At 42.7% G+C, this 25,121-nt stretch overlaps 1 protein-coding gene across 1 annotated transcript in view; it reads left to right on the top strand.

Annotated features, from left to right (window-relative positions):
* DCHS2 (dachsous cadherin-related 2) overlaps window positions 1–25,121 on the top strand; it is a 207,560-nt gene that overhangs the window by 164,411 nt on the left and 18,028 nt on the right. Inside the window, exons 13-15 of the mRNA XM_084769764.1 lie at window positions 2,575–3,432; window positions 14,533–14,646; window positions 22,292–22,503. Coding sequence (XP_084625890.1) covers window positions 2,575–3,432; window positions 14,533–14,646; window positions 22,292–22,503 — 1,184 coding nt within the window. The remainder of the gene's footprint in view (window positions 1–2,574; window positions 3,433–14,532; window positions 14,647–22,291; window positions 22,504–25,121) is intronic.

Raw genomic sequence — 25,121 nt, forward strand, 5'->3', positions numbered from 1 at the left:
CTTATATAACTCAGGACACCTGCCTACAAGTGACACTGCCCACAGAGAACTGGCCCCTTCCATGTCAGTAATTAATTAATCAGGAAAATAACCCCCACAGACTTACATAGAGGCCAAACTGATGGAGGCACCTCATCCACGAGGTTCCCTCTTCCCAGATGACCCTAGTTTTGTGTCAAGTTGACAAAAACATAATCAGTATACTAGATGAATTCCCAGGCAAAACAATTTTAGCAGTACAGTAAAAATGCTGTGCATCTGGGAACTTCCTTAAAGCTATCTGTTTACAGCTACTCCTTGGAAAGTTCCACATTATGTAACCCTGGACATAATCAGACATTATTTTAGCAATGATGGATCTAAACATCATTCTTTTTTTTTTTCATTTAGTCTTTTGTAACAATAACATAATCCATGAGATAAGTAACTGGCAAAGGGATAAAGGATATTTGGGCTCTGTTTTCAGAGTTTTCACATCATGGGAGATTGGATCATTGCTTTAGGTCTATCAGGGAAAAATATGGTGGCTACATATGGCAAACTAGACTAAGTCTGCTTATGTTTGTGAGCCAGGACACAGGAGTAGAAAATGAAGGCTTCCACAAACTGCTTCAAGGGCATATCCCTATAACCTACAGGTTCACTAGGCCCCATGTCCCAAAGGCACTCATGTCTTATAGCTTTACCACCTTGGAGACAAGTTTTTAACACCTGGGTTTCAGAGACCTATTCAACATCAAAACCACAGAATTTACCTAAGCTAAGTCATGATCATTTCCTTCTCGCATCTTGCTTTTCCACCTTCGAATGCCTACATGTTCTTATAAACTCTTATCTTGATCCTCAGTCTTCCTCTTAAACAGAAACCTGACTCCTGACTCTGCCTAAAATCCTCCCAGGTCTCCCCTTCAGGTTCTGCAATGAAGTATAAGCCATCTGAGGTCTGACCTGCTTTCCTCCCAAATCCGTGTCTTCCCTTGTGTCAGCCCATTACTTGTCTGCTACATGCAGACTCCCAAGGAAGCCAGGGTTTTTTTTTTTAAATTGCTCTAAGACATTTCAGCTACTAAGGGCTCATATTCCTGGGATCATAGTCTCTGCTTTACACAGAACACCATCTCCGAACTGTATAGTCTTTCTTCTCGTTTAAGGGTAGATTTAGGTGTTGTGGTTTCCAATAACATTTTGAGGCCATGCTAACGGGGCTGTCCACCATGGAATCCAGGCCACCTGAATAAGAGTCTTCAGAGCACACCCTAACGTCTGAGTTCCAACCTGCCCTTTCTAGAGTGTAAGGTCTTGGGAGCTAGATCACATGGCTAACTCTTCCTCATAGTTCCAATATCAAGAACATTTGTAGTATACCATAGGAGCTCATACTTGGCACGTAGCAGGGCCTTTCTTTATGTTCACCAAGGAAGCGAGTTGATTTCCTGATCTCAGATATCACACAATGTGGTCATCCCTTAGTCGGACATAGAATAACTATATCTTATAAATAAAAAGGCAGAGCCCGCACACTAGCTACTGTGATTATTCTCTCTGAACACTTTGATCCCATGTGTTTTAACTGCTTACAAACTAGTCAGGCCCCGTGCCACTAAGCCTGACACTTTGATCCCACTACTCATTCTGGAATATGGCCATTGAGTCTTTGAACCGTTTTGTAATTTCAGGATTCCACCCAGATGACTTTGAGACATGTTGTCTTTATGCTCAGTTATGACTTTTATTAGAGTTGATTCCATGGAAGATAACAAAGAACACAGTTTTTGAAAGATACAGAGATGAAATAGCCTTGATGATGTCATGGGAGAACTGGGCAGATGTGCAGCCGACTCGGATGTGTTCGGATTCACACAGGCAGTGCCAGGGGATTACAGAAGAGATAACATAGCAGTGGCATACAACTGAAATAAACTCAACAGCCCATAGCATTTTGGAAAGTCATTATAACCCACTCTCTAAGAGTGTTTCTAAAGATTTATTTATTTCATGAGTATGTGTGTTTACTTGCATGTATGTATGTGTACCACTGTATGCAGTGCCTATGGAGGCCAGAAAAGGACATTGGCTCACATGGAGCTGGAGTTAGAGATGATTTTGAGCTATCATGTAAACACTGGGAACTATACTCAGAACCTCTGGAAGAGCAGCGAGTCCCCTTAACCACTGAACTATCTTCCAGTGCCCCCACATGTTAATTTTTGATTGATGGCAAGCAAGCAAGCAAGCAAACAAACAAAACCAAATGAACATCGTGACTTGTTTTTATCCATGAATCTTGTTTTATTTTCAATAAAATACATCTCTAAATATTATGGAAAGTATATTAATACAACATGTTTTATGTTGCACACACACAAAATATCAGACTGTTGCAAAGGTTCTAAGATGCATCTTGAAAAGTTACAGTCTTTGCCATGCTCAATTGTTTTCAGTATTTAAGAAAGTGCTAAAATACAATATTCAGGAAATAAATATCTTCAACTATTAAACTAATAAATATATTAGCTATCAGGGAGTTATTACTTTCCCATTTCAAATAGGTTTTCAATTCGCTTTCTGTGACAGGTGGAAACACGGATGAATACTTTGCTATTCATACAACCTCAGGAGACCTCTCAACAACTCGTGCTTTGGACCGCGAGCAGACCAACAACTTCACCCTCACTGTCCTGTGCTCAGACTTGGGGACCCCACCTCGAAGCTCTGTGATGCAGTTGCATGTTAGGGTTTTGGATGACAATGACCACAGCCCTTCCTTTCCTATGCTGCATTACGAGTCCTCTGTGAGAGAAGATGCTCAAGTGGGCACTGTGGTCCTGGTGCTGTCTGCTGTGGACAGAGATGAGGGCCTCAACGGGCAGGTGGAATATTTTCTTCTGGAGGAAACTTCTGGAGCATTCACTGTTGATCACGTATCGGGGACGCTGAGAACTAGCCGTGCCCTTGATCGAGAAGCCCGATCTCACCACACATTCCAGGCAGTGGCCAGAGACTGCAGCGCCCAAGGTGCAAAAAGCAGCGTGCTAACTATACTCCTGTCAGTCACTGATGTTAATGACAATGATCCTGTTTGGGAAGAGAACCCAGTTGATGCTTTCATTTCCCCGCAGCTGTCCCTAAACCAGACCATTGTTCATCTGAGAGCCAGTGACCCGGATGCGGGCCCCAACGGAACTGTTACTTTCAGTTTTGCAGACACCCAGTCAGTGTTTTCTATTGATGAATATACAGGAGAAGTCAAACTTCAGCAGAATCCGTCTTCAGAGTATTTTCCTTTTTGGGTGCAGTTAAGGGCCACAGATCAGGGGGTTCCAGCGAGGTCAACCAAGGGCCTCTTGGTTGTTCACATGGAAGGAGAAGACGTGATGCTTTCCTTCAGCCGCCGTCTCTATACAGGACTCGTGACTGAAAACTGTGAGCCAGGTGAGCACACCCTCAGGGCTCTTGTGTATTGCATCAACCTGGGCAAAATGCTTTACTACAGCCTGCAGAAGACTGCCATTGCAGATTCCCTGGTAAACGTGTGAGCCTAGCCAATTCTTGATATTGGAAAGTTATAATCGATGTGATTGCCTGGACCAACTAGTTTATAACCACAAGACTTCCCTTTTACGTCATTATTCTAGAAGCCCCAGGTAAAGCCAAGTGGCCCCACTGCTTTGGGTCTCTGTGGAGGGCAGATTCCCATGGAGGTGAAAGCATGGCGGAGCAGATCATTCACTTCACTAAACCGGGAAGCAGAGTGGGAAGGCGGGCTGGGAAAACCGTCCTTTCTGCAGGCACGTTCCCCGAGGACCTAACAGCCTCCCACAGGCCTGCCTTTTGAACGGGCCACCATTTCCATGTAGTACCACCACCTTGGGTTTTCACCAAGCTTTTAATGCATTAGACCACATCTGAAATCTAGGCATAGCTAATATTGCCATGGTCTGAAATACAATGTCAGGGTAAAGACATAACAAAGACCAAACCTCTGTTTTCAAGTTGAGCCGTCTGGCTTAAGATTCATTTTTAAAAGTGAAATGATCAACAAGTGAGAAGTCTTTATCTTCCTAGTTTCATATTTTACTAACTCCTTATAAGATTAGTTTTAGTTTTTATTTTTAATATATGGAATTAGATTTGATGATTTCTAAAGACAGCCATTTGTAAGTGCCTGAGAGCACCAGGCACACAAGCTGTACACATGAATACATGCAGACAAAACAGCCCCAAAATATAATAAAAGCAACTTAGTGTGATGACAATTTACAATAACACCAAAAATAATGCACTCAAGATGTCAAGTATCTTTTACTGATAGGGTGTTTGAGGAACCTACAGGAATTTAAACTTCTCTAGTTCTTTGCTTGTTTGTTTGTTTGTTTGGATACAAAGTTTTAAATTTTAGGTACATTTGGAGGGGACAAAAAATCATTCTGGAAGCTATAAAATAGCATTTAATAACATTAATATCATTCTAATATTGATTGATTGCATGCAGTATGTTGAGCCTACTTAAATACAGACAGATTAAGATTACGATAAATAGAGACAAATTAAGACAGAATAGTAAGACAGAACTTACTATTCTAACAATGCACTTATGAAATCATAACCTTCAGGAAAGTTACCTAGAATACTAATGCAGGAAACGCAGGCATGTGGCATCTGAAAGTAGCCAGGTGTGTCGGGCGCAGTGATGCACGCCTGTAATCCCAGCATTCTGAGAGGCAGAGGCAGAGGCAGATGGATATCTTATGAATTTGAGGCCAGCCTGGTCTACAAAACGAGTCCAGGACAGCCAAGGTTACACAGAGAAACCCTGTCTTAAAAGACCAAATCCAAAGCCATAAAAAAAAAATGTAGCCAGGTGTAGTGAGCTGTGGACAGGGCTGCCCTTGAAGAATACATTAGACATGGAAGGGTATACAGTGCTGGCTAAGAGGTGGAGCAAAAGCTGCAGATATAACAGGAAAGGGAAAAGAAGAAAGAACCGACTGCAGTTGCAAAGCTGTTGAATGTGATCAGAGCAGGTAAGCAGATGGGGAGGGCTTCCGAGGTTCTCTGATGAGCAAGGGCAGTGTGCATTAAGCATGATGGGTATTTTCAAGCAGCTGTGGCTTTTCCTGGAGCAAGAATTTAATACAGACTGCCGGGAGATATCAAACACAAGGGGAGAGGTACTCCTTATTTATTGTTTTCTGTTCTTTTTGTATTTAAGTAGGCTCAACATATTGCATGCAATCCATCAATATTACAATGACATTAATGTTATTAAATGCTGTTTTATAGCTTCCAGAATGATTTGTTGTGCTCTCCAAATGTACCTAACATTTAAAACTTTGTATACAAACAAACAAACAAACAAACAAAGCAGTAGAGAAGTTTAAATTCCTGTAGGTCCCTCAAACACCCTATCAGTAAAAGATACTTGACATCTTGAGTGCATTGTTTTTGGTGTTATTGTAAATTGTCAGCACACTAAGCTGCTTTTACCATATTTTGGGGCTGTTTTGTCTGCATGTATTCATTGTGTACAGCTTGTGTGCCTGGTGCTCTGAGAGGCCAAAGAGGGCATCTCATCCCTTGCAACTGGAGCAAGGGATCAGTTGTGAACTGCCATGTGGGTCTTGGGAGTTGAACCTGGGTCCTCTGGAATAGCAAGAACTCTTAACATGCTGAGCCAACTCTACAGCCCAGCCCCCAAGAGGCTTTTAATAGTTGTATGCTCCTTTAAGAAAGCTAAAGTTAAAACAAGTGGGTTACAACGCGTTCATGTTTGTTTAAAATTTGTAGTCATTGAGGATTCTAAAGCCGCCAGTATTAACACTGTCTTCAGCTACTAACATCCTCAAGCTTAACATCTATATGATCTTTCCTCTCTGTCCTTGCTATAAAATACATGGCATAAGCAGTGTGGGAAAACCATAGCTCATGGCTTTAGCGGCTTCAGCCTGTAGTTGGCTCCTTGGATTCTTGGTCCCTGGAGAGAAGGAATATTACCACAAAGGGGGCACCCCTCACTACAGACACACAAACAACCATCACACACATGCCGCTGCTATATGGCTTTCACTCATCAGAGGATGCATGCTGTTTGTTTTCCTGAGTCTGGTTTATTTCTCTAAGAATGGACAGCCCCATCCCTTTTGTCTTCCTGCAAACAGGCAAAATTAATACCCTTATTCACAGCTGAATATGATTTCATTGTGTATACGACCCGCATTTCCTCTTACCCGTCCACCCATCTGTTAATGCGTGTCTAGGCTAGCTCCACAGCTTGGCTGTTGTATTGAGTAACAAACATATCTAGGGTATTGTGACTTAGTTTCCTAAGACAGCGAGTTGGTGTGGCTTCTTTATAGATGTTTTTAAAGTGTGGCAGGTGGGTGCCTGGTGGGAAAGTCAGTCACATTAGGAGTAGTACTTTGTCTTTCCTGTGGTTTTTGCTGGTGCTGACCTCATACTGTACAAGTGTCTGGCATCATTCAGAGTGGTCTGAACTTTAACAGCCTCCTTTTTTTTTTTTAGGTTTTAAAAATATTTTTTATTAATTTATTCATATTACATCTCAATTGTTATCCCATCCTTTGTATCCTCCCATTCCTCCCTCCCTCCCATTTTCCCCCTACTCCCTCCCCTATGACTGTGACTGAGGGGGTCCTCCTCCCCCTTTATATGCTCATAGGGCATCAAGTCTCTTCTTGGTAGCCTGCTATCCTTCCTCTGAGTGCCACCAGGCCTCCCCATCCAGGGGGCATGGTCAATTATGAGGCACCAGAGTTCGTGTGAAAGTCAGACCCCACTCTCCACTCAACTATGGAGAATGTCCTGTCCATTGGCTAGATCTGGGTAGGGGTTCAAAGTTTACTGCTCTATTGTCCTTGGCTGGTGCCATAGTTTGAGCAGGACCCCTGGCCCCAGATCTGTCCATCATAATGTTCTTCTTGTAGGTTTCTAGGACTCTCTGGATCTTTCTATTTCCCCATTCTCCCATGTTTCTCTCATCTAGAATCCCAATAGGATGTCCTCCCTTCTGTCCCACTTTCCTGGTAAGTGAAAATTTCATGGGACATGCCTCTTGGGCTAGTGTCCAGATATACGTGAGTATATACCATTTGACTCTGCTTCTGGGTTAACACACTCATTATAATCATTTCTAGTTCAATCCATTGGTCCACAAATTTCTGGAATTCCTTGTTTTTAATAGCTGAGTATTATTCCACGGTGTAAATGTACCACATTTTCTTTATCCATTCTTCTACTGAGGGACACTTAGGCTGCTTCCATGATCTGGCTATTATGAATAAGGCTGCTATGAAAATGTTGAGCAAATGTTCTTGTTGTGTGGTAGAGCATCTTCTGGGTATATTCCAAGGAGTGGAATAGCTGGGTCTTGAGGAAACCCTATTCCCAGTTTTCTGAAATTGCGCCAGATAGATTTACAAAGTGGCTGTACTAGTTTGCATTCCCACCAGCAATGAAGGAGTATTTCTCTTTCTCCACATCCTCGCCAGCATGTGGTGTCACTTGAATTTTTGATCTTAGCCATTCTGATGGGTGTAAGATGGATTCTCAGAATCGTTTTGATTTGCATTTCCCTGATGACTAAAGAGGTTGAGCATTTCTTTAAGTGTTTCTCAGCCATTTGATATTCTTCTGTTGAGAATTCTCTGTTTAGTTCTGAGCCCCATTTCTCAGTTGGGTTATTTGGTTTGGTGGTGTTTAATTTCTTGAGTTCTTTATATATTTTGGATATGAGACCTTTGTCAGATGTAGGGTTGGTGAAGATCTTTTCCCAGTCTGTAGGCTGTCGCTTTGTTCTCTTGACAGTGTCTCCTGCCTTACAGAAGCTTCTCAGCCTCATGATGTTCCATTTATTCATTGTTGACCTTAAAGCCTGGGCTGTCGGTGTTCAGTGCAGGAAGTTGTCTCCTATGCCGATGTGTTCCAGGCTCTTCCTCACTTTTTCTTCTAACTGACTTGGTGTCTCTGGTTTTACGTTGAGGTCTTTGATCCACTTGGATTTGAGTTTTGTGCATGATGACAAATATGGGTCCAATTGCATGTTTTTACATGTAGACATCCAGTTAGAACATCACCATTTGTTGAAGATGCTATCCTTTTCCCATCGAATAGATTTGGCTTCTTTGTCAAAAATCAAGTGACCATATGTGTGTGGATTCATATCTGGGTCTTTGATTCGATTCCACTGATCAACCAGCCTGTTGCTGTGCCATTACCATGCTGTTTTAATTACTGTTAGAGCCTCCTTTCTTTGTGGATAAGCTTGTCACATTGTTGTGTATTCTATTGGTTCTCCCGTTCTTCAGAGTGTCTCCACCTTGTCCATTCTGGGGTGGTTAGTATTTAAGTTGAGGGGTGTCTTCTAAGTATATTGGGGCTTATATAGGCAGGCCTGTGCCCCATCCCTTCAACAATCCAGTAAGCATTTATCACTTTTGGGGGATGCGGGCCAGGATGGCAAGCATTCCTTTTGACTCTACAGTTGGGAGCAGTGGGTAGATGGACCCAGAGGTTAGTCCGCCTGGTGACTCCAGGCTCAGGGCTACCAAACCCCAGGCTTACTTCCAGGTAGTGGGGCCTGCTACTGCTCCCTCCCTGACCATTTCTCTGCCTGAGCCTCTTACGAGCTACCCCTCTCTGTTTGCCCCTGTGCGATCCTCCCATTCTCTAGGACTCCGCAGAGCCATCTCTCATCAGGCTCTGCCATGTGGTTGCTCCTGGTTCTTAGGTCTGTGTGGTGGCTCAGTTGAGACAACAGGATCTCTCTCAAAATGGCCCTGGGCATTACCCTCTGAGCCATGGAGACAAAATGGAATTCCTCTCTGGCCAGAGAAGTCTCTAGAACCCTTGCCTGGATTTGAGGCTGACCATGGTTGTGGGCCAGCTGCTGGTCTCTTCGCCTGGCCACTTTGATCAAGCTTCTACTTGCTCTCTCCATGCAGAGGGCCAGTGCAGCCAGAGCCCTGTGCTTCTTAGGTCCTTTCCCAGACCACCCTTCGGTTTCTCCACACTGCTCTGCTATTGTATCACTGCCTTTACGAATCTCCAATGCACTTCGCCTCTGTCTGTCTGTCTGTCTGTCTGTCTGTCTCTCTCTCTCTCTCTCTGGAATAGAGCATTTTTCCCCCTACCCCCCTACTCTTCACAATACAAAGGGGCAGCTTCTAAGACTTCCCAGGAAGCTCTGAGTCTTCTCAGAAGCTAAGAGCAAACCACTCGGTTATTAAAAGCGGTTAAACCCACTAAGTGACGAAGCCAGGCTTCTAGAAGCCAGCTTTCCCCCAGCTTCTGTTTCCCTTCTCACACTGTGGATATCCCAATGAGGATGAATGAGCGACCGTTGTCCTCAGTGTGGGCTGTTTAGAACTTCATGCATTTCTATGAATTGCCCTGGGGTGGAAAATTGACATTATGAATTATTATGATACCCTGGCTAAAAGTTAAGTACTCAGACTTTGGAAAACTTGGAATAATATTGAAACATGATGACACGCGGGGGCAATCTGACTAGCAAAATATACTTAATATTGTAAAATAAGTAAACCGCTTAGATCTTGATATTTTGGAGGAGCAAACTGTCTTCCAGCACTTTGGCAGGAGATCCAGTGAGCTGCTGTTCTCCATCAGCTGGGCAGGGTGTGGAAATGTGACACGCATTATTGAGGCAGGGAGGGTGAGCCTGTCATGGCTCCACAGCTCATGAGGACTGAATTCTCTTTCCATAAAGTGGAAGCAGTAATGACTTCCTCACAAGGATGCTGCAAGGATTAAATTAAGCTGTAGGAGGATACCAGTCATCACTTCGGTTGTTATTGTGGCTATTTCCCCTCTGTCTTAAATCTCGACACGAAGTTTATAAAGTTAGCAGGGTTTAAGTTCTAACGAGAGCAAGGAGTTATTACATAACGGCTGTGTGATCATTGTGAAGTATTTGCAGTTTTTTTTTTTAAAGCTCTGCCATCTGTTTCATTTTCTGTATAAACTAGATAAGAATTGTACTTTCCAAGGAAATAAATTACCCCATAAACAAGAGTAGGCAGCACCATGTCACTGGAGACTTTGGAATGTTTATGACAAAGAAGGGGAAGAAACAAATATTTTCTTTCATTCCTACTCCATTACTTTGGACCAGTCTTGCATTTGAGATGAATTTCATAGGAACGAGCACTGTCTAAGTAGCCATTTAAAAAAATTTTAAATATATATATATATATATATATATATATATATATATATATATTATTTATTCAGATTACATCCCTATTGCTATCCCCTCTTTTGTATCTTCCCATTCCTACTGTCCCTCCCTCTTTTGCCCTATTCTCTTCCCCTAGACCTCTGACAGAAGGGGACCTTCTCCACAACCATATGACCACAGCCTATCAGGTCTCATCCAGATAGCCTGCTTCCCCTTCCTCTGTGTGCTGGGCCTCCCCACCAAGGGGAAGGGGTCAAATCGGGGGCACCAGAGTTCATGGCAGAGGTAGTTCCCACTGTCCCCACAACCATGGAGAATAAGCTGTCCGTTGGCTAGATCTGAACAGGGGCCTAAGTTAACTGCATGTGTTATTCTTGTCTGGTGCAATGGTTTGTGCAGGCCTCCTCTGTGTCCTCCAGGTCCTAGGTAGCCATTTTCAACCTAGAATTTCTTACCTCATCTTTGATTTAAGATAATTTCGTAGAAGATAGAAGAAAAGTCTTAGGCAAGGGTAAGGCCTCTCAAAAGGCACATACCTCGAGACAGTGTTCATGTCTGTGAATTCATGCCAGCCCCCATCTGTGTCTCAGCCACAGAAGTTAAAGATCTTATTGGCCTTAATTTATTATTATTTCATTCCCTTTAAAATAATTTTTATTTATTATTTGAAAATTTCCTACAAGTATACAGTGTATCCTCACTTCTCTGTCCATTTTTTCCCTAGGACCATCCTAATTGTATGTCTTTTTAAATTTTTATTTCTATTATTATCATGATTACGTTTAGCCCATTGAGTCCAGTTAATGCTGCTTGTATATGCATGGGCATGAGGTTATCACTGTAGCATGGCCACCCACTCTAGAGATAAGTGACTCCCTACTCCCAGCAGCCATTAACTGTTAATAGCTCCTTAGTCCTGGGTGGGGCTTCCTCAGTAGCCCCTCCCTCAACCATGCTAAGTATTTTTTATTTTTACTTTACGATTATGAGTGCTTTGCCTGCATGTATGTACAGTGTATGCCCATGGAGACCAGAAGAGGGTGACAGCTCCCCTGGAACTGTAGCTACAGTTTTAAGCTCCCATATGAGTGCTGACAATGAGACGCTGGTCCTCTGCATGAACTGTAAATATTCTCAATCACAGGACCATCTTCCTCAGCCCTGCACAGTGGAATTTTTTATTGAGCTTCATCATGTAATAGTAAACATCTCATTTAATGACATAACAAGGGGTTCCTTCCCCCTAGGAGTGGGACTTCCCTGCCAGTGTGAAAGAGACTTACACATACCCCATAGTGCCAATTTTTAAGTATGAAGAATAATTGCTGTTGGACTGCAATGGCCATGATGAGATGACTAGGTGTTTCTTTGTAGGAATAGAGATACAGGAAGCCAAACTGTAATCAATCCACCAGTTGGGCTCTCAGACCAAGCCGACTTCTCCACAGAGGCAGCAGAGGTCAGGAGGAAGACCACGCTCAAACCGTTGAAAATAAGAAATAGAAATTATCAATAAAAGATACTGGTCTTTTACTTATTTCCTTGTTGTTAGGGATATTTCAAACTTAAACTCTGTCAGAGAAAGAAAATACGTAAACATTTGTGACTCTCTGCAGACTTTAGCCTTTAGTTTGAAGTGTTTTTGTTGAATGAAAATTTTCTGGGTTACAATTCCATTTGACATTATACACATTAGATCTGCAAGAAAATAGGGTTTCTTTTCTCTCTACACAAGAGAGGCCATAGTGATATTTTCCAGTTCTGTACTCATCACTGTTCTTTCACATGCGAGAAATGTCCTCATTTTCTTTTATAATTGAACATGGAAAAGTGTTCCTACCCAGAGAGAAGAAAAGGCTGTCAGCAAGGATTGTACATTTTGCCTGAAGAGTTGTTTGTCTTCTGACGTCTCCGCTTCTGAATATGTGGCAATAGGGTTGCAGGAAAAAAACCTCTTGCTTTTAGCAGTAAGCTGGCTAAGGAAGCAGAGAACTGTGGTTGGCACCATGGACGAAGCTTGCTCAGCAAACTCTCTCTCTCTCTCTCTCTCTCTCTCTCTCTCTCTCTCTCTCTCTCTCCCTCCCTCCCTCCCTCCCTCCCTCCCTCCCTCCCTCCCTCCCTCTCTCTCTCTCTCTCCCTCCCTCCCTCCCTCCCTCCCTCCCTCCCTCCCTCTCTCTCTCTCTCTCTCTCTCTCTCTCTGTGCGTGTGTATGTGCATGTGTGTGTGTGTGTACATGCACATACACACCTCTCTGCACACACACACACACACACACACACACACACACACACACACACATATATATATATATAATGAAAACGCATCCCATTCGCATCGACTTATAGAAGGCGTCTCTACAGGAGCCCCGCACCTCGTGATGTGTGGTACAAGAACCACTAGTTTACGGTGTACTAGAAGCATTCTCAACACTTGTAGTGACCCAATTCTCCCACCATTATGCTATTTGTTGCTAAATAACTCTGTAAGTGGTTTGGAAAGGACAGTCATTTGGAAATCCAGATGCAGTTTTAAACACCGTCAGGCTTTCTGTCAAGTGTAACATTTCTATTGAGGGTCATTGCGTCTCGCCTGGTGGCACAGGCCCGTGAATCCCAGCCGCCAGGAACCCTGAGGTAAAAGGGTCACAAGATCTACAGAGCTGCAGAGAGTTCAGGGTCAGGCTGGGTGACTTAGTGATACCTTGTCTTTAAAAGAAAACAAGCAAGCAAAAAGCTGGAGCTCAAGGTTCACAGAGTGCTTTGCCTTGCGTGTGTGAAGCCCTGTTCAGTTTCCCAGGACATCCTTTCCCCCAACACATCCACAAAAAGAGAGCCATCTGTTCTATCTGGGTTTTACCAGATTGTTGCCATTTTTCAAAGTGTGTTCTCACTGAAGTTTTGACTTTACTAACCACCTCATGGTCTTTGGTATTTATAGAAATAGATACTATTTGAGTGGTAAGCCCTAAGATGGTGGGAATTCTGTCTGCTCTCAGACTTTTTGTGTTTTTTTAATCTTTCCAGAAAAAATTTTCATTTATTTATTTTACTGAGGGCTGGATAGAGGGACACACGTGCAAGGGTGTGTGTGTCTGTCTGTCTGTTAATGTGTGTGTGCATGTGTGCGTGACTGTTAATGTATGGATGTGTGTCTGTCCGTCTGTCTGTTAACGCATGCATCCATGTGTGTGTATAGTGTCTGTGTGTGTATGTTTATTGGCACACATGCCTGCATAGCAGCACTTGTGTGGAGGTCAGAGGACAACTTTCTGGGGTCAGTTCTTCCCTTCCAAATGTGGGTTCAAGGGATTAGCTAAGGCTTGTCAGCGAGTCTCCAACCCTCCATGAAAAACTTCTAAAAGTCTAGGTGAAAAATCAATTTACCTTAATTTCTTCATCTTTTTTATTGTTACTGCTATCCATGTAGTTTCAAGCAGTGTACCTTAGGCCTATGCTGCTGGATTTTTGTGTCCCACAGGTAGAGACCCTCATTTGTCCCAGCTGAGGAAACTCCAGTGCCTTTTCTGTTTTTCTTCCCTGTTTTCATATACTTTAAGCACTTATTTTTAAAAAATCAAGTTTTGATTCCTAGAACAGCATGCCTTGTTTTTAAAACATATGCCTGAACAAAAGATGCCTGGTACTGTTGATTTATAAATAAAAGAGTTTAAAACATATTTAGGATCTAGCTATAGGTCTCCTGGTGGGTCCCGTGCAAGCATGAGTGTCTAGCATCCAAGTGGAAAGCAGAGCACTACATGACACCCTGTGTCAACGCTAGGGGTGCAAATGGGGAGTCTCAGGGGGGGTTCGCTGGCTAGATCCTGCATTAAAAAATAAGACAGATGGGGGTGGGACACGAAGCAGTCCACTGTGATGAGGCAAGGGTAAGGCTCACACTGGACCAGCTGCACCATGGCAGATAGAAGACATCGTTGAAGACAGTCGTGACCAGCAGCCGGAACACCACGCTGATGACATAGGTCTGCCACGGTGTCCCTGAGATTTGTACCTTGTTCCTCTTCACCTCTTCCAGGTGACAGAGGGGTCTTCGTGCACCTCACGTCATAGCATTTTCTTCTCTGTGTAACGATGGTGAGCCACGTGCATTGCTATGTGGAGAGCTGGACTAGGGATCAGGATAAGCTGCAGGGACCACAGGAGGAACATATGAGGGGAAACCGGTCATAGAGGATGCTGTTGCCCAGGCTGGAGTGTGTTACAGATGAAAAAAAAAAAGACAGATAATACTCAGTGTTTGTTCTTATACTTCCATAAATTTTCTAATGGTCTTTTTCTTTAATCCTAATTTTACAGGTACTTCTGTTATGACTGTACAGGCTTTTGCTCCTGCCTCAATTCCAGACTCCATTAAATACTCGATTTTCAGTGGGAATGAAGACGGAGTGTTTTCCCTGGATTCTAACTCAGGTAATCCCTCTCGGCCTTTATGATGTCTTTATTTCCTATTAACTTGACTGGAACTGCTTGATAAGCAATTCTGAAACATTTGAAAGACCCAGGGCAGGAGAGGGCACAGGAGCCAAAGGACAGGGAAGAGGAACTCTGTCTTCTAGACATGGCTTGGTTGTCACACTCATGAGCTCTCAACAGCTGTGGCATGTTGACAAGACCCTCACAACACCCACCTCATCCATCAGCAGTCAGTCATGGGTGGAGGTGGGGTCCATGATGCCTCACCCCTGCACAGGGAGCTGCTCAGGGAGGTTGTGGGAGGGGGAGTTGTTCCTTCTTGGTGTAGCCACTGGTAAGTTGCCTCTGCTCTGGGCAAGCATCCTCACCCATGTTCATGCAATCAGCCCTAATTAAAAACACAGTGAGTCTCAAAATTAATAATAGTAGGAGGGAGACTGGTGAGGAATCAGAGGCTCAGCAGGGGTTGAAGAGAGTAGGAAGGGGTACAATAGGAGATGAGTGCGATAGGAGAAATATATTCTGCTATCTGGTAAGTAATTCTGAGATATCCCATATGTATGCATATGAAATTGTGAACAGATAAATTAAAAACTACACGTGTGAAATTGGTAGAGATAACAATTGTAAGATAAGTAAGAACTGTTCTGTGGCAGCCCGTGAGAACCTATAGGCAGTCCAAAGATGTGTGTAGAATCAGTAAAAATTATGTTCTTGCTGTTTCCAGAACAGTCAGCGTCCATTCTGCCTTTTTGAGTTTTTGAAGATGCATTTGGCTTTTCTTTGTAGTTTATAGTTTATTCACCTGTTTGGGAAATTGAAAGATAAAGTTAGGCAGATCATCAAGGCTGAATTTGATTTAAAATAAACACACAGTCTGGCCTTGGGGAGTTTTCGCTGGAAGGGCCTCTAATTCCTTACTCATCTCAACTGGGAAACTCGAGACTCATGGGAAGTTTTCTGTGCTGGTACAGAGACTACTCACAAGTAGGGTGTGTGTTAAACTTGGCTTTGGTTAGACTATTATTATGCAGTAACTCAGCTCCAAACTCATTACACAAGCATAGACTGAGAGTTATCAACTGCCTCGTTGTCAAACCTCAACAAGAATATCTTTAATAATTTCCCCCATGACTGTACAGCTCAGCTGTTTTATTTGATCTATGTTATGTGCCCATGGGGAGAAATGAGTGAACTTGAGTAAATGACATCTCATCCAGGGTTGTGCTGTGACTGTTGTTGGTCCACCCAGCCTTCAGTCAGTGCTCTTCTTGAGATGTGTTAGGTGCCAGGTGCCTTCATCTCTTCTCCCATGGTGCAGCAAACACCATCACACCTTCAGTTCCTTGTGCTCCCAGAGTGTGAGCATATGGGAGAAAAACTGACAATAAACATGTTATTAAAAAAAAACCAGGAAGGTTTGCCTATTTCCAGAGGCTAGGTATATACTTCTATATCTGTCTGATGAGATCCAGGCATAGCCTTCCCAGTTCCTTTATTAAACAAGAATAAACTCTACCTATCATTAGATCAAAGAGCTTACATATAGATATATTGGATAAAACAATTAGGCATATTGAAACGTACCCTAAAATATTTTTAAAATATGTGTAAGATGGTATGACAAAGTGCATGTAATTTCTTCCTAGACAGTGGAAATTATAAAACCCAATTCATTTGTCACCTCTCTCTGGAATTGAGACCTTACTGGAGGCCAGGTGTGGTGGGTCACATTAGGAATCCTAGCGCTCAAGAGGCAGAGGCAGGAGGATCTCTGTGAGTCTGAAGGCAGGCTGGTCTTACATAGTGAGTTTCAAGATAGCCAGGCTATGTAGAGAGACCCTGTCTTAAAACAAAAATAAAAACAAACAAACAAACAAAAACAACTACACCACCACTAAGAAGCCTTACTGGATCAGGAAGCCACTCTGGGTCCCTTGCTCTTCTGCTGAGTCTCCTTCCTCCTTTGCTCCCTGGTTTTCTCCTTCCTATGTTGTGGTCTAGATATTTGTATACACTGTAGAGTGACTAAGTCAAGGAAATGAGTGTGTGCACCTTGGGTTCCTCTTCCTTCACCTCAGGAGATCATCAGCCTGAGGCTGGTACCGGGCACCGGCTCACTGACTTGCGTTTATTAGCCCTCTCTGTTTGAATCCCTACCCAATGTTATCTTTTAGCTTGATTGAAGCATCAAAAAATCAGGTTGTGTTCTCTTCTATGACTTGATTATAATAGAGCTCCACACGTTATTGCTATGTCTAAAACATTCTACATCAGGGAGGGATGGCAATGAATGTCACACTCCCTGTTGTCCTCTTGGTTCAGCTGGCCTAAGAACTTCATACTTTTTTCTTGCTAAAATAAATATTTTTTTGACAGCACTGATATATACTTGAAAGTCACTTTTGTCTTCTGGCTTTTTGTTGAGCAAGCTTGTAGAGTCTGACAGTTTTCTGAAGATTCAACAGGCAATCATTATCTGAAAATGAAATTTTTCAGTGTGTTTGTTGGAAAGTATATAATTACTTTTCTCTCTTCCTTGACTAATCTTGCTATTTTAATGTGTATAATTAGAGACTAGCAGGAGACAATACCTCTGTTCTGCAATAGGTCTCTAGATCCAAACACTCTTTTCTTTTGCAAAATATATGCTTTTGTTAGTCATAGTTATAACTTTCCAGATTTGGCACAATGAGCATTTTAAAACAGAATTAGCTTTTTAAAAAAATTAGTATTTTGCTCTCCCGTCTCCTTCCTCTGTCTTTTATTCCCCCACTCTCCCTCATCTCCTCCCACAGCTCACTTTTTCCCTATTACTTACTTTCCCCCTCTACTTCTTCCCTCTCCCTTTCTTGTTTTTTCCTCTCCCTCTCCCTATCTTCTCTTTTTTTGATGATATTGCAACGTAGCCCAGGGTAGCCTAGAATTCATTATTCCCCTCCAGCAGTTTTATGAGCACTGAAATTACAGTCACAGTCATCCTAGAAAATGTTTTAAAATTACCTTTCGGGCATTTTTTTCTTTTTTATTAAAATATTGCCTTCCTTAGTTCATATTTGGGATGTCTAAAAATGTATATTCAATCTTTGCTTTTGGCATGCATTTTTGTTAGATTTATAATTCTAAACTCAGTTCATGCCTCTTATGGTAAAATGCCTCTTGCTGCTCCACAAAGTCAGCCACTTTCTGAAAGCCACTTGTTGGCAACTTTTATGGGCTTCCAATCAGACTGATGCTGGGCCCCAAGACTCTCTCCTGCACCTCGTTTCATGTTTTTACATCTGTCTCTTTGCTTCTTTGGTGTAGGGATCTGTGCTTCTCATTTACCAGAAATTCTCAGGTTCTTTTTGTTCATTTTAAGTTTGAAGACTCTGATCTTCCATTGTACCATCTTTCTACCCCACCCCCCACCAAGTTTAATTCTTAACGTGTATAACTGAAATGTGTAGGGTAAATCCTGGGCCCTGGTGGCTCCATCTAGCATTGCTCTGCTATACACCAATTAAAAGAAAGAAATATTGAAAAGCAACTACAGATTATTTCAGTCAATGTGGCCATACTGTCAAGAGGAACAAATAAAGGGGTCCACGGGCCCCTTACTCCCATCTTTGGGGTTCTGGCCTGAGTTTTCATCTTAAATAGAAGGCTAGATACATATATAAGTAAGGAGTCTTTGTCAGGACATGGTACCAACCACTACTGAGCTGTCACTGTTTTGACTCAGGCCTGTGTGTGAGATAGTCTGGATAACTATCACACCTGAGTGACATCTCTTCCTGAGAGGCAGATTCCTCTGCCTGGTGGGGGCCTTCAGTCTCCGCCCCTCACCTAGGATGGCTTTCCTGGTGGAGAGATAGTCATTCTATAGGGTCCACACTTTCAACAGTTTGGCACCCGGAGTCTGATACCAATTCTATCACTGGGAATCTCTTCTCTCCTGCCAGGACAGTCCCATGGCCACTATAAATTCAAGTTTAAGCTAACAAAAGCTCAGAATATGGTTTCCTATATTCTTTCAACTAACACTAAGGTTGAAAAAAATAAAGTCTCCCTGTGCCTGGTTTTGTTTCTGAATATTTCCCACTTATCTGGAACATATGCAGATTTGGATTTCCTGCCTTGTTTCCTGTTGGGTTTCCTAGTGGTTCCTGTAACCTTTTGTGCGTCTTCCTCCTCACTTTGTTTTCCACACTCTGCACAATTATGAGCGATGTGTCTGAAGGCTAGAGCAGTGCCTCCCAGTTCTATCTTTTGAGGACTTGCTTCATCCTGCTGGTACAGTTTGATGCACACACAAGGACATATTATACACATATATAACCAGGTGTGTCATCATGAAAGTCATTTGAACATATAATATACCATACTGCTATCAAGAAATTATTTTCAAAACTTTAAGATATAAAATGCAACTTTCATGCAACTTTCTGCACATTACCATTAAAATTGTGCCTAAAAGTAGATAACTTAGATTTTTCTGGATATGTGCACTATAAAATGGAAAATGGGTAGGAATGATAAATCAACAAAATTGATCCCTAAAGCTACAAGTCACTTTCCTTAAGAATAAAAATTGGAGGAGCCTCTGACCCATAGTTCCAAATGAAAGGTTTACTTTTGTGTTTAAATTTCAAGTCACTTTGGATTAAAAACACGCATGGCAGTCTGAGGCTGCACGGATTTGAGAATTTGACCAAGACTGGGCATATAAATAACAGCTGGTCCCACTCAGGCCAATATTTGGTAGACTGACATAAAACAAAGTGATCAAGCGTTCAGTGTTTCCCAAGCACAGTTGTAGCAGAATAGAGTTTAGGCACTACGGGTGAACATAAATATTTGTCCCATTCTGCATTGGATTTACACAGATGCACGCCCATAGTGTGTGACTGGCTGAAGTTACCTGATATTATCAAGCCAGTACCACTGAAGAATCTTAATCTCATTTTGATGTGTATTTTTCAACCCGGATAAAACTAGAGCTATACATATATTGGAAAATATTACGGTGGTTTTAGTCTCATGCTGTTACAGCACTGGCAACATAGCGCGCACACAAGACTTCCAAGGTGACATTCGTGAGGCTTCTTGGCAGAATTAAGCAGGCAGCTCTCTGACCATGTGTTAGGCACAGTGTGGTAGCCTTACAGTTCCCTTGTGACCACATCTGTGATGTTTCTGAGAAAAGTGCACATGTCTGATGCAAGGCAAAACATGGGCTCAGCCTAGAGTCATTTCACGACTTTCACAAGTGGTCATTTGTCATGAGAACTATAGATCCATTCCAAATGCAGTTAACAAAAGCCCAACAAATCTTCTTTAAACTCTGTTTTGATTTGCACCAGCCAGCACATACTCTCCCAGACAACACCAGCAACTTGGTGTTGTGTTCCTCTTTTCTCTTTCCTGGACAAACAGTACAGAATGGCATGGTCTGGAGAGATTTATGGCCCTACCTCCACCTCAGGTTCCAATCTCTACAGTGGAGAGCTTTCTGAAGACTTGACCCTTTCACCACCAGTCGCAAAATGCATCTCAATGACTCTGCACTGAACAAGTGCGAGTCACCCTAAATACTGTCATGGGGGATTGCTCACAAACAGATGTGGTTTGTGAAAGTGCTAAATCAAATCTGGTGTCAAAAATGACAGTGAACTTTTGATATTTTCTTTATTTTAAATATTTTTTATTATTTTACATATGCATTTATATTATTACACATATATATGAAATAAACTGAATACAGCAAGAAGAACTATGAAACAATCAATAATTAGATTAATGTTACATTCGTAGTGTTTTGGCTATTTGTATTTGGCAAGCTTGAAGAAAACGTATTTCCTGTCTTGGTGAGTCTAAAATTCTGAATGTAAATCAGTATCTATCATATCTCATCTCCATCAACTTAAAACACCTATATAGACCTAAAAACACCTTAACCCCTAAACAACCAAGCTCAATTGTAAAACTAAACTATCTGGTCTTCAGCCCCATCAGAGACTTGAGAAGGAATAAAACTTAATTACCTGGGTGAGCAGAAAGTGTAGGTTATCAGCTTCCAAAGTGAAAAAAAAATGACAGAGACAGTTTGCTGCCTAAACAGTCACCCAAAACTCTCTATCAACATTAGAGCATCATCTTTATCCTTCTGGCCCAATATATCAGACAGACATATTTGTGAGGCAGGAACTATTGAGGACTTGCTTACTGTGTCTTGCCAGAGTGTTGCTGTCAACTCTGCCTGCATCCAAACTTGCGTATTTTTTAGGCAGAATTCTGTCAGTGGTTGAAATGAGGACATTTTGCCCAGTGGATTGTTTGCCACATTTGAAGCCATCTCCACAAGGAGGTTCTTTGATGCTCAAAATCTTCGACATTTTCAATTGGGTAGCTGAAAGGGGTGGAGAGAGGGCACAGGAGTTAGCAGGATGTGCTGCTCTTTCAGAGGCCTGGAGTTGGAGTTCCAGAATCCATTCTGAGCAGCTCACAACTGTCTGTGCCTCCAGCTCCAGGACACCCAACAACTCCCATCCCCCTGTCCCCTATGGACACTGCAGTCCCATGCTCAAAACCACACGCATATATGCATAGTAAAAATTTAAGTTTGTTTTTTGGTGGGTTTTTTTTGTTGCTTTTGTTTTTGTTTTTCGAGGCAGGGTTCCTCTGTGTAGCCTTGACTGTCATGGACTCTCTTGGTAGTAAAACCCTTAACAAAGAATACAGATTCCTTCAGAATTGCAATGCATGTGCCTTCACGTGCCTGGAAATCCCCATTTCTAAGCCTTCATCAAGAATTTTTTATTTTGTTTTTGTTTTTTTTTTTTTAACCTATACCTTCACCATGTCACCTCACAACCAACACACAGATGAAATCACACAAAGGTATTTCTTAGTTTGGCAAAGAAACTTGAGCTGTGGCATCATCTGCCTTGGGCAGATCAGTTAAATGGCTAGTGTTTAACCTAACTCATGCAGGGATCATGGCAGGAAATGTCAGTGGCTTACAGGAAAACAGCAGCAAAGGAGACAGAAGTAGATTTAAGAAATGTCTGAGGGCCAGGGAGACGGCTCAGTTGATTAAAGGATGAACAACCTTCATATGACCCCAAGTTCAATTCACAGAACCTTCAGAAGAAGCCAATTGTAGTTAAATCACACAACTGCCATGCTAACTAACACTCCTACTGTGAGAAGGGCAGAAGCAGAAAAGTTGTTGGGGGGTTGTGGGCCAGCTAACTCAGAATACGTAGGACAACAGCAGGAACAAGAAAGGCCGTACATGCCTCAGCAAGGCTGAAGGCAGGGACAACTTCCAAACACTGTCCTCTGAGCTCCTCGTGCACACGGTGGCATGCCTCCCCACAATGAATGAATGAGCAGATGGATTTTTTTTTAATTGTTTAAAATACAACTCTGAAGACATTGGGATAGGCTAAATATGATGATTATTTTATATGAAGGATGATTTAAGAGAAAGCTCCCACATTACCGACATTTGCCTGTAAGTGTTGGAAATCTACAAATATCCATATGCTCCCCACTTTTTCCATTGTGGCCCCAGTAAGAGCACATGAGTCAATGGTGTTCTGAGACATTTGAAAGTAACATCTTTATTTTTTTTCCACCTTGGGCATAAAACTAGGACAACTCATCGTAGAAGAACCTAAATTTATTGACTTTGAAGTCAAGAGTGAAGTGCAGCTCGTTATTCTTGCTGAGAGCAGTGGGCACAGAGCCTTCACCAAAGCGTCAGTTTCCATCCAAGATCTGAATGATAATTCTCCGTGCTTTGCACAAAGTGTGTACCAAGCATCAGTGTTGGAAGGACAAGTCTACAGTGCTCATGTCATACAGGTAACGGAAAGTGTGTGTGTGTGTGTGTGTATGTGTGTGTATGTGTGTGTGTGTGTGTGTGTGTGTGTGTGTGTGTGTGTGTGTGTTCAATCAATGTATGTCAAAGTACTTATGACCTATGACCAACATGTAACAAGTTTTAACAATCTCCAGGATATGTTCAACATTTCATGGGTTAGACTGCAGGAAATCTGAAGTTCCTTTCTTCAGTCTTCTTCATTGATCCTGTGCTCAGTTCACGTTTGCGGCCACCTATTTTCCCTAGTGGCCCTTTGTGTGTGTGTGTGTGTGTTTAAGATTTATTTTTATATATTGTTATGTCTACAGTGCTGTGTATATATCTACACCTGCAGGCCAGAAGAGGGCATCAGATCACATTATAGATGGTTGTGAGCCACTATGTGGTTGCTGGGAATTGAACTCAGGGCCTGTGGAAGAGCAGTCAGTGCCTTTAACCTCTGAGCCATCAGCCATCTCTCCAGCCCCTTAGGGGCTCTTTGAGTACTAACAAGGACTTTGTAGGTCACAACACACGTCTTGAATCCCAGGTGAAGACTGGTGAAGCAGAGTTCATGCCTCCTGAAGACAACAGCTCAGGCTGCGGCTCCCAGAGTCACTGCTATTCTTCCTGTGTTCGCCAGGGTGCCTTTGTTGCTCTGACACCATCTTGGTGGCACTGGGATGTGTTTCCCACATTCTAAAGCGCTAATACCCACCCCGGGAGGTCTGCCATCTGAATCCTGCTTCAATAGACTACCCCAGGGGACAGAATGGATTTCATTTGTCCCTATTTTGGAAACTAGTTTCTCTTCCTGCTGATCTCAAAGGCTGCCATGGCCTTTCGGTTCCACTTAGCTGGCTGGCATGCCCTCCTGACGAGGCTCAGTGTGTTCCATGTGGTCCTCAACAGCCTCTGAGAACTTGGGCACAAGTTTGAGGAACAAACTGAGCAGCAATTAGGAACAAAGTCAAGGAATCAATATAGGAGCCCAAGAGAGGACAAGGACTGTGAGCTGAGGAGAGTCGTGGCAGACAGAGAAAGCAGGAATTAAACCAGTTCAGTAATTCAACCACTTGTTAAAATCTGGACTCTAGTGATACAACTGGCCATGTGACTAAAATTCAGCACAGAAAACCCTGCAATATATCTCTATGGGAAACGTCACAGACCCTCTGTTCTAGCTTTAACACTACTTTGAAAACTCACCAAAGAAACCATTAGGATGATAATTTATTAGCACTAAATTTAAGATTTGATTCACGTTTCAAAGGTCCCCTTGAGTTCAAACTTCACTGGACTATAAAACGTCTCCTCCTATTGGCCTATTTTATAGGCAGTGCTCCCAATCAGATAAGAAAGACACATGAGGGCTGGGCGAGTGGGTGGCTCATTAGGTGAAACACTTGCTGTGCAAGTGTGAGAACTGGAGCTCAGACTCCCAGAACGCATGTAAAAGCAGATGGGTCCGCCTGCTCCATCCTTAGAAGGGAGGCAGGCATTCATGGGGCAACCTGGCTAGCTGTACAGCTAGACTAGGTGAATCAGCCAACGCCAAGTCAGGGAGAGAGTATATAAACCAAGCCACCTAGTGTCAACTTCTAGGCTCTACACATGTGTAAGCACATGTGTGTGTACATACGCACACATGGAAATGTAAACAGTGAGAAAAAAGATCAAGTGAAGAGGTGCCATTTAGCTTATGGAGTTTCCTACAATGTTCATATGTTTTTCTGGAGCCAGCATGAATCCATGACAGAACTAGAAAACTTCTATACAAGCCTATTAGGAGTTTCTAGGAAATTTGCCCGTTACACACAGTTGTAGCTCGAAACCTGTGAGTGCCTTTTGGAAATCTTTTAAATGAATGTGTAGACATTTTCTCTCCCATTACCCAGTTCACTTAACTCCAATGCAAGTGTCAACTGAAAGTTGGTATGACTGTAAGCCAGCGGCCCTCAACTGTGGGTCACAACCCTTTCTTTGAGGGTCAAATGACCCATTCACAGGTCCCATTCTGAGACCACCAGAAAACACGGATGTTTACATTACAATTCATGACAATAGCAAAATTACAGTTACGACGTAGCAATGAAATAATTTCATGGTTGGGGGGGGGGGTCACCACAACACGAGGAACTGTATTAAAGGGTCACAGCATTAGGGAGGTTGAGAACCACTGTTCTAAGCCTTGTTTTTTAAAAATACATTTGATGCTCATAGGGTATCAAGTCTCTTCTTGGTAACCTATTGTCCTTCCTCTGAGTGCCACCAGGTCTTCCCCTCCAGGGGACATGGTCAAATGTGAGACACCAGAGTACATGAGAAAGTCATATCCCACTCTCCACTCAACTGTGGAGAATGTTCTGACCATTGGCTAGATCTGGGTAGGGGTTTAAAGTTACCGCCTGTATTGTCCTTGGCTGGTGCCTTAGTTTGAGCGGGACCCCTGGGCCCAAATCTGCCTATCATAATGTTCTACTTGATACCCTATGAGCATATACAAGGGGAGGAGTTCCCCCTCAGGAACAGTCATAGGGGAGGGGAATAAGGGGAAAATGGGAGGGAGGGAAGAATGGGAGGATACAAGGGATGGGATAACCATTGAGATGTAACAAGA

The sequence above is a fragment of the Acomys minous genome (assembly GCF_964271855.1).
Source record: "Acomys minous genome assembly, chromosome: 19".
Classification (NCBI taxonomy): Eukaryota; Metazoa; Chordata; class Mammalia; order Rodentia; family Muridae; genus Acomys; species Acomys minous.